General features: G+C 33.4%; 1 protein-coding gene across 6 annotated transcripts in view; it reads left to right on the forward strand.

The window, feature by feature from the left end:
* Window positions 1-12660, forward strand: part of LOC132701044 (zinc finger protein 1) — a 704693-nt gene that overhangs the window by 655600 nt on the left and 36433 nt on the right. Inside the window, exon 1 of one of the 6 annotated variants that reach the window (XM_060668681.1) lies at window positions 5493-5844. The exons of 4 other annotated variants lie outside the window; for them this stretch is intronic. In XM_060668681.1, the coding sequence (XP_060524664.1) occupies window positions 5817-5844 (28 nt within the window). In that variant the 5' untranslated portion in view covers window positions 5493-5816. Of the gene's footprint in view, window positions 1-5492; window positions 5845-12660 lie in introns of those variants that run through there. One more of the 6 variants, XM_060668680.1, reaches the window with a different exon arrangement.

Raw genomic sequence — 12660 nt, forward strand, 5'->3', positions numbered from 1 at the left:
CATGAACCACTATTAGAAAGACTAAAGGAAATCGGTGTTGATGATATGGATATCATAATAATAAAAGAACCAAGAATACAATAGCTAGAGGAAGTATAAATTAATAAAAATATAACAATTTGTGCCATGGTGACTCCATATATTACTGCTCCTACACAATTATTGGCCCTAACAGTAACTACAAAGGTATGTTTTCTAAACTAATAGGCATAGTTTTGCAACTAAACAATATATTCATACAGAATATAGAACATCATTTAAATTGAAGTATTTATTATTACATTTATTTGGTACAAAGCAACATGGTTTTATCCAGAAGGATCGATAACGATATCCTTTAACTGTTTCATATTATGAAGTACTATTTACCAGGCAAGTTGGGACAAATGTTATAGGATGTATTGACTGTACACATGTTTGTGGCCAGACGGCCTCCGGGTCTACCAAGAAACAAAGAATGTATATAGATAACCACAATTATCACCTAAAAACTGAAACAAAAATACTACTAAAAAGATCCCATAAATTATTTTACCTTGTTCCACAATTTCGATCTGATATCGAACTTAGGGTTACTGTTATCTGTCTCCATATTGCACCTGCAACCTTTTTCCTATATGTTGGAGTTAATTTGCCCCTTTGAATCCCAAGCATATATAAAATCTGAAGGATTTCCTTCTGTTTAACAGATAGCTGCCTATTCTTTTCTCTACTTTCTGCCACAATTGGAGATATATCTGCCCACTTGTTACCATGGCGGTGAATCATTTGTTAATGTTTAAATTAACTGCCAAAAACAAAACAAAATTTAAAGAATGACGGATAAAACGAAAATGTAAGGTTATGCCGACATTTCTTCGTCCTTTATTTTGTTCGGAACTCTGTTTTACGTTCAAATCGCAAAACTGTACACACTGTGTTCAAGAATACGATTGTAAGTGTTGCCGGGAGTAAAAGTGAACTCACCTTCTTGAGTACGGTTCCGGGAACACTCCCTTCAAGACTAGAGGGCCTAGCTTCGAAACTTAAGGGATTCGTGAGACGTACCTGGAGATTTTGTAACTGTGAAACGGACGAACGATCGCGGAAGTGTAGGAAGAAGAACAATTGAGCTCCATATGTTAGAAAAGTTTCTGTCCCAAAGTTTTATTAGATTATTAGACTAATTGTTTAGTAGTTTACCATTATTGCAATATTGTTGTTGAGTGGCTGAGATAAAGATCTTGAAGCTTGCCTTCGTTTTCTGAGATATCACTATGTAAGTATAATATACTAGATATAATATTGTTAATATTAATCGAATTTTAATGGCGGAACCTACGGTCATGTAAATTGGCCACCCTGTATAAATTGGGGATAAATATCGTCGGGAGAGAATTTATCCCGATTAAAAAAAAAGCCCGGATCGATGAAAAGATGAAATGAGTCACCGCGCACCCCTTCACGTGTAATAAAGCGAGGTCATTTTCATTGTGACCCGCGTGTGCATATAATACCGATCGAAAGGGATTCTGCGGGGTGACTTTCGCGTATACCACGTCACCCCCTATGACGCGCGTCGCGACAGGCTGCACATACCCGCATCATTTCTGTCGTTAATGAATTCCGCACATCCCTTATTCACCTGGGGGTAGATTTCGCATCGATAGTGGGGCTTTTGGAGATCGGTTTATAGGTTCATTCTGTCCGGGAACGAGAGAAACACGCGTGGAGCTGGTGGAATCGTGGGAAAAATTTCGCCAAATTTTAAAATATTTTGTATTCACCCGGGTTTTAACTAGAAGTTTTTAAATTTCCTACTGTGTACGCTCCTGAACAGTGCATATCTAATTAGTTGTTTTGGAGTAAAAACAAACACAGGTTTCCCTGTATTTAATTGCAATAGTTTTTTTAAAATTGAAAATATGAAAGAACAGGAAAACCATTGAAATGACGTATTAGGACAGGAATAGCTATAGCTAGAGTAAAATGGAGTACTATTTCAAATAAGTTGTTTGTATTCAAAAGTTTTCGATGAAACCATAAGCCTAACTCTATTATATATTCCGTAACTCGTTTGTTAAGCACTCGGTCCGTTAAGTTCCGCTGTTGCCAAATGTTCCTAAAATGGCGTTTATCGAACACATGTTTGAAAATATGTAGCAAATTTGTGCTTTTATATTTTATATTACGTATTTATTTTAACACACTAAGAATTAGTAATAATTTTTTGAATTTTATTTATTTCCCACAACATTAAATTCAATTTAATAAAACTAATTTCAGTGCAAACTTGTGAGAGTTTTCTAAAAAATGATATCCCTACTTTTTTATAAAAATCGTATTAAATGGCGAGTCACTATTTTTTTTTTGTTGGTTACTTTTTTTTTAATTCAAATCCTCAGTCTATTTCTGTGATTAACCATTTTAGCATAAACAATCGAGGAAACGTATAGCATACAGCATTTTGATAATTATTGCCAACTGAAACTCTTGAAATGGCGTGTATCAAATACGGTTTTGAAAATATATATAAAATTGGCCTAATATATTTTATATTGATTTTATTACATTTGAAAATAATTAATATGATATAACATGGTAAATAATTTTAGTGTCAATGCAAACTTGTGAGGGTTTTATAAAAAATGATATTTAATTAACCAAAACTAATTTATTTTGACAATTCTTGCCAAATGAAATGAATGGAGTTTATCAAACACGTTTTTTTTTGTCATATATTATATATTTATTTTTAGTTTTTTTAGTTAGTTTTTAGTTTATTTTAATTTCAATGCAAAAATAATGTTGCTGCTAATTTATAAAAATAATATTACATGACGATTTTTTTTGTTATTGGATACTTTCTTAAACTCAGATCTTCCTTACTCTAAAAACAAATTTATTTTCTTGAAAAACGTAAGTAAATTTCTGTTCTCCGCGTCGGACAGAGATTTTTAATAAGAAATTTACAAAATCCCACGCGACCTGAACAGGAACCGACACATTTTTAACTCGCCGCCGCAGGCAATTTCCATTCACCACTTCGTGCACTTTTGTCCTCTTTGTTTATTTCGAAAAAAAAAACAGGTACAGACAGGGGAGGGTGGAACACGTACCGCCAACCTTGTGGGTGACAGATGGTGTCAAATGTCGTAGAAAAATAATCGAAACTCACCTCCGGCGAAGAGAATGGGACCTGTGCGGACGGGTGGGTACAGTCTAACTAAAGCGCTACCCCTGTACATTCGGCAACATTTGGCGAACATTTGCTTGGACCGATTGTCCGTCATTTTTCGAACAATAATGGTGCACACAAGTGGCCAGGGATTTTTTTTTGTTGTTCCTGCTTCATTAGTTCAGCTTTTGGGGAGAAGCGGAGGGTCTGCGTGAGTCTACTTCAAATTCGTTTTTGTGTAGCCAAAAAAATAAAAAATATACAGGATGTCCTATAGCGGCCGGGTTACTTAGTTAAGAGTAAGTTTTCTATTGCTCTGACGCAATCAATTAAGGAAATAAGAATAAGAAAAGACATAATTTTAACTATAGAAACAAATTTCTTTTAGATAATTAAAATTGAAAACTTTTACAAGATTGTATTGAAGCTAGACTATTGTATCTGAGTAATTATAATAATAGAAACATATACAGTGTGTCCCACTTAAGAAATGTATACCCTTGTGAAATCTTTGTTTATGTATCGATTTTAATTTTTTTTTTGTTGGATAGAGAGATAAGAGAGTACTATTAGGGATTGAAAAATAAATAAATTGACAATGAATTCTGATTCATGAGTACTAAGAACCGAACTGTGGCAATTTCTTTAATGTTTCAAAGGATATGTGAAATGTTGTTTATGTCTTTGATTACGGATTTGACCTTCTGCGAACAATTTTTTCTGCGCCTGTATCGAAGAAGACGAAAAAATTTTATAAAAGGCTTAAATGAAACAATAAAAAATTTTGAAATAGAAATGTGCCGATATTTCTGTATTTTCAAATTTAGACTAACATTGCATATGACCTTTTTTGTTCTGTTGGTGATTTACGAAGGTTAGAATAAAAAATATACAGGGCGTTCCATTTAAAAAGAGTACATTTATTCAATTTTTTTCTAAGCCCTGCATTCAATTTTTTTTGTGGGGGAGGGTGGGGACGATTTATTTTTGACTAACTTTAACTAAATTTACCCAAATTTCGACAAAGTTTCTGGCCGTCGTGCCCCACTATTCCCTGTTTATAGCGTTATAAGTAATAATCATAATTATTTATTAAAAAGTATTAAATAAAAAAAAACTTTACTGGCTAGTAACTATTTTTCTATCGATTAAAAAAATGTTTTATTGGTATTAAGATTTTCGAATGCTCTGGATTTAATCCATAGAATTCTAAATCTAATTCTAATTCTAATAATTCTAATTCTAAATCCATAGAATTATCCTAAAAATAACACTGAGGATTCGGTTATAATAATATGGAATAGCCTTTTTTTTAGAATTTTTAAGCAGTCCATTTTACCCCTGGTGTTACGCAAAGGGCTAAAGATGTACAAATAATCAGAATTTATAATTATAATAACGAAAGCGAATACATTCACTGACATGACCGTCAGAATTGACAAACGTCAAAATTCAAGGCGTGGGAAATATCTCCGAAAACATCCGATTGCTCCCAAATTCGTGCGGTAAAATCCCGGAAGCGTCCGAAGTGGCTCGGCATCATGGGAAGCGAAACTGACGTGGTAAAGTGACGCTTCCCGCACGCTAGATCGATGTGTAATTAGGTATTTTACAGACGGAAGTAGAAAAAAAAACATTTCTTAATAGTAACGATTTTTCTATCTATTAAATTTTTTTTTATTGGTATTTATAAGTTTTTCGGAAGCTCTGGCTTTAGGTTAAATCCATAGAATTATCCAAAAAATAACACTTTCAAAAAATTAATTACGATTCGGTTATGATAATATAGCTTTTTTTAGAATTTTTAAGGGGTCCATTTTACCCGTGGTATTACGCAAAGGGTTAAAAATGTACAAATAACCTGAATTTATGATTATAATCCAAAAAAAAATATTGGTTACATTCAATTGTTTTTCTGTATAATTTATTTAATTAATTAATTAGTTTAACCGACTTTGTATCTCTACTACTCAATTTTATATACTTTTCGTTGTCAATTTCCTATTTTTCGCGTTTCCACTGCCTCCCACCTGGGCGGCAACTTTTCCTTCCATATTTGTTTATCGAAACGCGCGTCGTCCACGTTGCCGGTGAGAGCCCCGCCGCCGTCGCCGCCGCCGCCGCCGCGACGGCGGTCAGATTTTGGGGGCGGGTGATCCAACACGGAGCGTCGCGGGCGGCGATATAGGCGTCCGCGTAGGTAGGTACGGAGTCGAACAGGAGATTCGTCCCGAGGGTGGGGAATAGGAGCGAGCGTCGTCGGCGTCGAAGACACCACGCGTCGCCCGGAGTGGGGATGACGACGACTCTCCAGTATACCGAACGACACGCCATCCACAACACAGTCAGTCGAGAGCGACCGCGTCGCTCGACATGAACGCACGTGTATCGTCGGGTAAAAAGTGAAGTTTTGGGTCCCCCTCGCCCCCCCAAGTCCATATACGCGTCGAAGTTTTTCACCACGCCGTCGAAAAAGTGACCCGGATCGCATCGTTCGGCCATGGTGGCGCGTAGTGACACCATGTTTAGTTACGACAGTTACTCGTATAGACTGTGGAGTTTGGCGAACGTCTGGAACACCTGTCAACGTGAGTAGAGAGTGCGACCTCTCACCTCCAACACTCTTAGTGTCGATATATTTCGCGTTTTTTTCCCGTGGATGGCTTCTTCGTTAATTTTTTCCCCAGGTATTTTTTTTTTCAATTTTTTTCGCGCCTTAACACGTCACTTCAAACGCGCACACGCGTGTGCGGGGCCGCAGGTGTGTTACACCTTTCGAACGCGATACCTGTGCGTATATATATAGATATATACTTCTACAGTAAGCGCCAGGTGGATTTGTGGGAGGAGCTTCGCTTTTATTGGGCAGGTGGATTCTTACCTACGTTCGCGGAGAACCTGTTCGTTGAACACTAGGCCCCCTGTTTTACCTGACACGCGTGGGGGGTGGTGTTTGAAATGGCCGCGTTTCTTACGTTCGGGTCGTGAAAGGCCCTTCGAACTCGCCCGCGGAAATAATATTTAGAAGTAAATTAGAAGCAGTTATTCATAAATAGAAAATGAAGTGGTATTTACGCAGAAATTAAAAGTAAAATATTTTACTTAGCTTATAATCGAAATAAAATTAAACTTCGCGTCGCAATCGCATAGTTTTCCCGTAGAGTCCGAGTCTGCGTTATTATTTTCTAAAAACTTGGAATAAGATTTTTCGATCAAACTTTCCATTTTTTTTTTTCGTCTGGACTTTAATTGCTGTTACGTTTTGATTATCTTTAGACCGGTTTAATAATTTTCAGTGAATCAAAGACAAGAAGAATCCGTCTGCATTCGTACACAGATTTTTCTATTATCTTGTGGTTAGTTTAATTACTGTGTTCTATTTAAAAGTTTTCCAATAAATCTGCAACGAGAGTCCGTACGTTCAATAAATAAACAATTTTTGTATATGCGACAGCTAATTCCATGTTTATATAACAGATTAATATACGTATAAATATAATTAAAATAATTGCTATTATTTTATTTGGCGTCTGTATTTTGACCGCAATTTTACAAGAGAGACAAATTGATATGAATTTGAAGCAAATAAAGAGGTTCATATACACACAGCGCCATCTGTTGCTAAAAATTGGAGACTGGGCAATAGTAGTGGTAATTTTATGTATTTTATTCATTATATTGTATTAGCTGTTTCTCTTTAAATATATTATTTTTGCCACGTTTTTTATCTTCTTCTGAATGAGTTCCATAGTTTAAAATACCTTTTTATTTACTTTACATTGTCCAATATTCGTTATTTTGTCGGCGTTGAAAAAAAAACACAAATAAATGTGCATTAATTTTTTTTTTTACTATTTTAATAATATGCTTGAAAACCTGGATGGGTAAAAGCTAATTAAGAAAAAAAAGTGGATCATAGAGATACAACACATTTTTTTTCTTGTTTAAGGCGTTTTAAGTTAGCCTCAAGTAAACGAGAGTCAGATTGTTATATATTTTGTGCGAAAAATGACAACAATTTAACAAAAAGACTTGGCGCACAGTAAATTTCGTGTACTTTTCAGACTCCCAGTCAAATTTTGGTGTCACCTTATGTGCGTCATTATTTTCTAAAAATTATTTGTCTTCATCTTATAATAAGATGTTCGTATTTTTCCATTTAACTTTCCATTTTTCTTTTTTGTCTCTCTGTTAAAAGACGACAAGAATTGGTCAGTATTTGTATACATATTTTTCTACTTTCATATTTTTCTATTATCTTGTGATTTATTTTAATTCCTGTTTTCTAAACTTTTTCAAAGTTTTCGTATAAATATAATTAATTCTTTGTTATACTGTTGTATTTTGACCGCAATTTTACAAGGGTAGAGAAATTGCTTGCGAATGATGTGAATTTGTACATACCGCGCCATCTGTTGCTAAAAGTTGGACACTTCGGGTAATATTCCTTGCAATTTTTTGTATTTTGTTCATTCCATTTTATTACAAGTGTCCCTGAGTATAATACTTAAAGATACCTTTTTATTTAATTTGACATTGTCCAATATTCGTTGTTTTGTCGGCATCGCGAAAATTGAAACAAAAGAGGATTAAAATTTTATGACTATTTTAGTAATATATCTTATGTCGTCGCCGTCAAGACGCGTGAAAAACTGGTTGTAAAAGTTAATAAAAAAAGTTTATCGCAGAAACACAACAAAAATGTTGTCTTGCGTTTTAAGTTTCCGCCTCAAGTAAATGAGGATCAAATATTTATATTAGTTTCTAATGGAAATAAAATTTAATTCAACACGCGACTTGAGAATCTGACAAAAAGTTTTTAAAAAACTTGACAGCACATTAAGTTTCGCGTAGTTTTCAAAATCCGAGTCAAATTTTGGTGTCACCTTATCGGTCTTATTATTTTCTAAAAATTATTTGATCAACGAAAAGTAATAAGATGTTCAGATTTTTCCATTGAATTTTCCATTTGTTTTTCTTTCGTCGTGATTTTAATTGCTTTAACCGCTTTTAACCGCAAATTGCTTTCCGATGATATGAACGTGAAGCAAATAAAAGAGGTGGTTATACACACAGCGCCATTTGTTGCTAAAAATTGCCCAATGGGTAATATATTTCTTTTATATATTCTGTTGTATTAACTGCTAAATGTGTCTTTAAATATATTATGTTTGCCATTTCCTTATCTTTTTTTTAATGAGTTTTTATTAAATTTTGTTCTGTCGGAGTCGAAAAAAAAAATAAAATAAAAGAGGACTTAAATGTTATTATTATTTCAATAATATAGCTGGGAAGGTAAAACCCAATTAATAAAAAAAAAGTTAATCACAGAAAATCGACAAAATATTTTTCTTGTTTGATGATAATTATCATGAATTTATTAGTAATATTTACAAGTATATCTATGGATTACATTATGCAAACAATGTATGCATCTATGCAACACAAAATAGATTTTTTTGTTTTTGTTTTTCAAATTGTTCTTTACCGTCTTCCATTATTTTTTCCTCTAATATATATTTTTATTAATTTCTATCGTTTTTCTTAATTAATTAGGTGCTTTTTTACGTTTTTTAAACTGTTCCTTGCATGCATGCATGATTCCTTTCCCAAGCAGACATTTTGAATTTAAAAAATTTAACCGAGCCCCACACGTGAATTCCAATTTTTCTCGCCAAGGTAATTTCCTACCTCTACCTACGCGAAGGTTCGCTCAAACGAGCTCACTCGCATATTTTTCCAATTAGCCAACATCTGTGTTTATTCATCTGTTTAAAAACATTCCGGGATTTATGAGTCCTATAAAAGTGTTCGGCGCGACGCTGCTGTTCGGCATTTTACCTGGAATTCCGTATATTGGTCGGGGCCTCTCGAAGATTAATAAAAAAGTATCGAATTTCCGAACGGAACTAATTAAAATGGCGACGTTCTTTACCTGCCTATACATACGCGTCGAACGAATTTACAATGTGGCCGTAATATTCTGGATTATATTAATAATAAAGATAATAATAATAATAATAATAATAATAAATTCATTTAGTGTTGTGCCAACAAATTTCATTATACATTTCCTTGAACCCAGAGCCCAATCAAAATACACACCTAGCAGGAGCAGATTATATGCAATTAAATTTTCTTAAAAATCCGGGAAATAAAGGAATGAAACCATTCAATATATAGCACAGAATTTATGTGCATAACTATAACGTAAGAGAAAAGGTGAAACGCAGAGCATAGTTTTCTGACACCGAAGATAATTGAATTCGTGGAGATAGAAAGTGTTTGTTATATGTGCAACGTTATTTTTATTTCGAAAAAATCGAGATTTTTAAATGTTTTTCCACTATTTTGTTTTCTAAAAAAGTCGAAAATAAGAATTAAGTTTTTCTTTTTTTTTTTCACTTTTTTTCATCTTTGATTGTTCAAAATTTGTACAAAAGGTCAGCCCTGCGCATTCCTATCAGAATTGAAACCCATCTACTGTCGGAATTTCACCCTTTTGGCGCTTTAGTTTTAAAACGTAGAAGAAAGCACTTGACGTGGCTACAACTAAATGGAAACAGTTTTAATTTAGTACACAATGGACCCATTCATTCTTTGTTTTATTTTGGGCATAAGTTAATTGCCAATTCCAAGTGGGTCCTTAGGTTCTGGTCCTATTCCTTTACATAGTTGGGCAATCTAGACTTTAAGCAGTTCTAATAAGGAAAGTCCAGTTACAAAAATATAATATATATTTAGAGTTCTCGGGACATTTTAGAAACAAAAAATGTGACACCGACAGTAACAAATTGTGTACCAATTTTTTCCATAAGTACTGGTAATAATCAAACTGTACAGGGTGTTTTCTACTTCATTGTCAATAATTAACATTAACATCGTCATACGAACATATGCCCTAAACGTCTTAACTTGTAAGATACAAGGTTGGATGGTTTTCAAAAATAAGATATATTTTTTAGTGTACCACATTTTTTTTTTAAATATACTGTGGCGGGCGTACCGAATTTTCCTTGTCTATTTTGGCAGACATTGATCAGTTTCATTTTTTCATTTCATTTCATTCATTTTAAAAAATTAAAACCTCTTCCCCGCATGGTCACGACAGTATCGTGAATATGACAGCATGTAGAGAAATTAATTTTTATTTTTTCGTGAAAACCGTGCGACGGACCAAAAAAAATAAAGAGATCAAATCTGCTCATAAATAAATGCGAATGTCATTTTTTTTAAGAAATCAGTGACGTGCCACTGGCTGTCTCTGAACAGATAATATTTTGGTTAATTGTGTCGCCACTGTTTTTAGTAGTAGTAGTAACATCAGAAAAAAAATCGGAAAACTGTTCTTTTTTAGTTTTATCTCAAAGTTTACGTACTTCGTATTCGTACTTTAATTTTTTAAAATAATAAAATAAAACAGATAGATAATTACTTATGTAAGAAATAACAATCGTAATAATTCTCTTCTCAGAGGTTTTTATTTTTTATTTAGCAATAATTGGAGGAAATCAGTGGCGTACCATCAATGTCTGCTAAAATTGACAGGTGAAATTCCATATGCCCGCCACTGGTGTATTGTGATACATAATATATGTGTGTTGAATTTCAAAAAAATATAATTTATTTATATTACCCCTCTGTATCTCAAAAGTTAAGACATTTAGAAGATATGTTCATATGATGTTTTCTTTTTAAAATGGAGCCAAAAACTGCCCCCTACATTATTGACTTTCAATTAGACAACACCCTATATAAACCAGTATTAAAGAAAATGTTTTTCGATAGCTCATTTTGTGTATGTATTGTGCGTTTTTATTCATATAGTTAAGTAAAGAATACAGAGTAAGATATTACTTTTACTAAAAAAGTAAAAAAAATGTTAAGGTTCTGAATTTTCGCATATTTTCATACCACTCTCATTTCAAAAATGTGCATGATGCCTCTGTAGATTTTTTTACATTCATCAACCTAATAAAACCAAAGTAATAAACCTCGAAGCGAATTAACTTTTCATTTTTAAGAAATCTGTGTTTACTTAAATTTGAATGAGCTTTTTTTTTTTTAAATAAGCCAAACAAAATTGTTTCATTCATTTTCGTATGCTTTTCATAGCTAATACTTTAACATATGTTAAAATAAATTAATGATGGAGATGGAGAAAAATACGCAGTAGAAAATGTAGGTGATATTTGTTAAAGATAATTCTTTAGATATATCTTTTAATTTGAAAACGATAATTTTTTATATCTTCTTTGTCTAAACATTAGTTCAACTAACGTTTCGTGGATTTATATTGTAAAAGCTCAATACTAATCGAAACTTTTAAATTGCTGTCGTTTTTTTTATATATGCATAATAATCTTTCATTTTCGCTTATTTACAACGCAAAAGAATCGGAAAACTTTAATTTTAATCGAAAAAATCACCCCGGCGTGTTATTTCCCACGATTTTGGCGCGGATTCGCGACGCCCGCGCCATCTATCGGTCGACCACAGTAACGGAGTGCGATGCAACTCCGCGCCGGCTTCGACACGACGTCCGCAATTTTCTCGATTTCGACAGATCGCTTGCATTTAAAATTAGAATATATATGCGGTATACGTTTCAGAAAACAAAATACGCATTAAAATTTATTGCTCGCATAGTATTTTGGTCGCTCCTTTTGCACGTATGCGTGCATTACATTCGCACAACTTAGTTATCGGACCTACCACAGTTTCCCCGGTCTCCCGACCTTGTTGAACGCGGACTCTACCGAAAAAATGTTGATCTACTTGAGAAGTAAAATTTGGGATTGTTGCGTTGTTGTCATATGAATTTCGCGAATGGGTCGCGAATCAAATAATTTCTAGGTTATAGGTTAATATTTTTAGTTAAAAGTGAACGCTTTTAAGGCGGGTTATATATTTGTTTGGAAAAATAATCTAAATAACATAGAAATAAAACAAAAATTATTTGTAACAAATAACTTGTAGGACTTCTAGAAGCCACTAACTAAATATCTATCTCCAATGCTTCCAAAGGATCAAATATCACCAGAATATGCTCGCCTTGTATATTTTTGTGAAACGTCTCGTTCCTCTAAATCTTCTATATTTATGTAATCATTTTTCGAATCTTCAGTCCGTAGCAAAATAGAAGTCGTGTTATATATGAATAATAACATAGCTCCCCTAAATTTTAAGCTTAGGTATATATTTATATATATCTCCAATTTTATTGTCTACAAGATTCGAGATTTCTTCCTCTGTCTCATTGAAGATAGATGCGATAAGGGAGATTATATGAATAATTACACTCCAGTTGTGATAAACGTTTTTTCGAAAATTATAGATAGAAAAATAGATCAGTTTCAGTTCGTTAAACAAGGACTATATTTCCAGGACAGTTGATCAAGGGTTTTTGGTAATAGCAATATTTGTTGATTTAAAAGATGCGTCTGAAGTAGTTAACATTGATATTTTGATAAGAAAGCTACATTGTTTGGGATTTACAGGAA

This window comes from Cylas formicarius, unplaced genomic scaffold, assembly GCF_029955315.1.
Source record: "Cylas formicarius isolate icCylForm1 unplaced genomic scaffold, icCylForm1.1 PGA_scaffold_4__25_contigs__length_36172078, whole genome shotgun sequence".
NCBI lineage: Eukaryota > Metazoa > Arthropoda > Insecta > Coleoptera > Brentidae > Cylas > Cylas formicarius.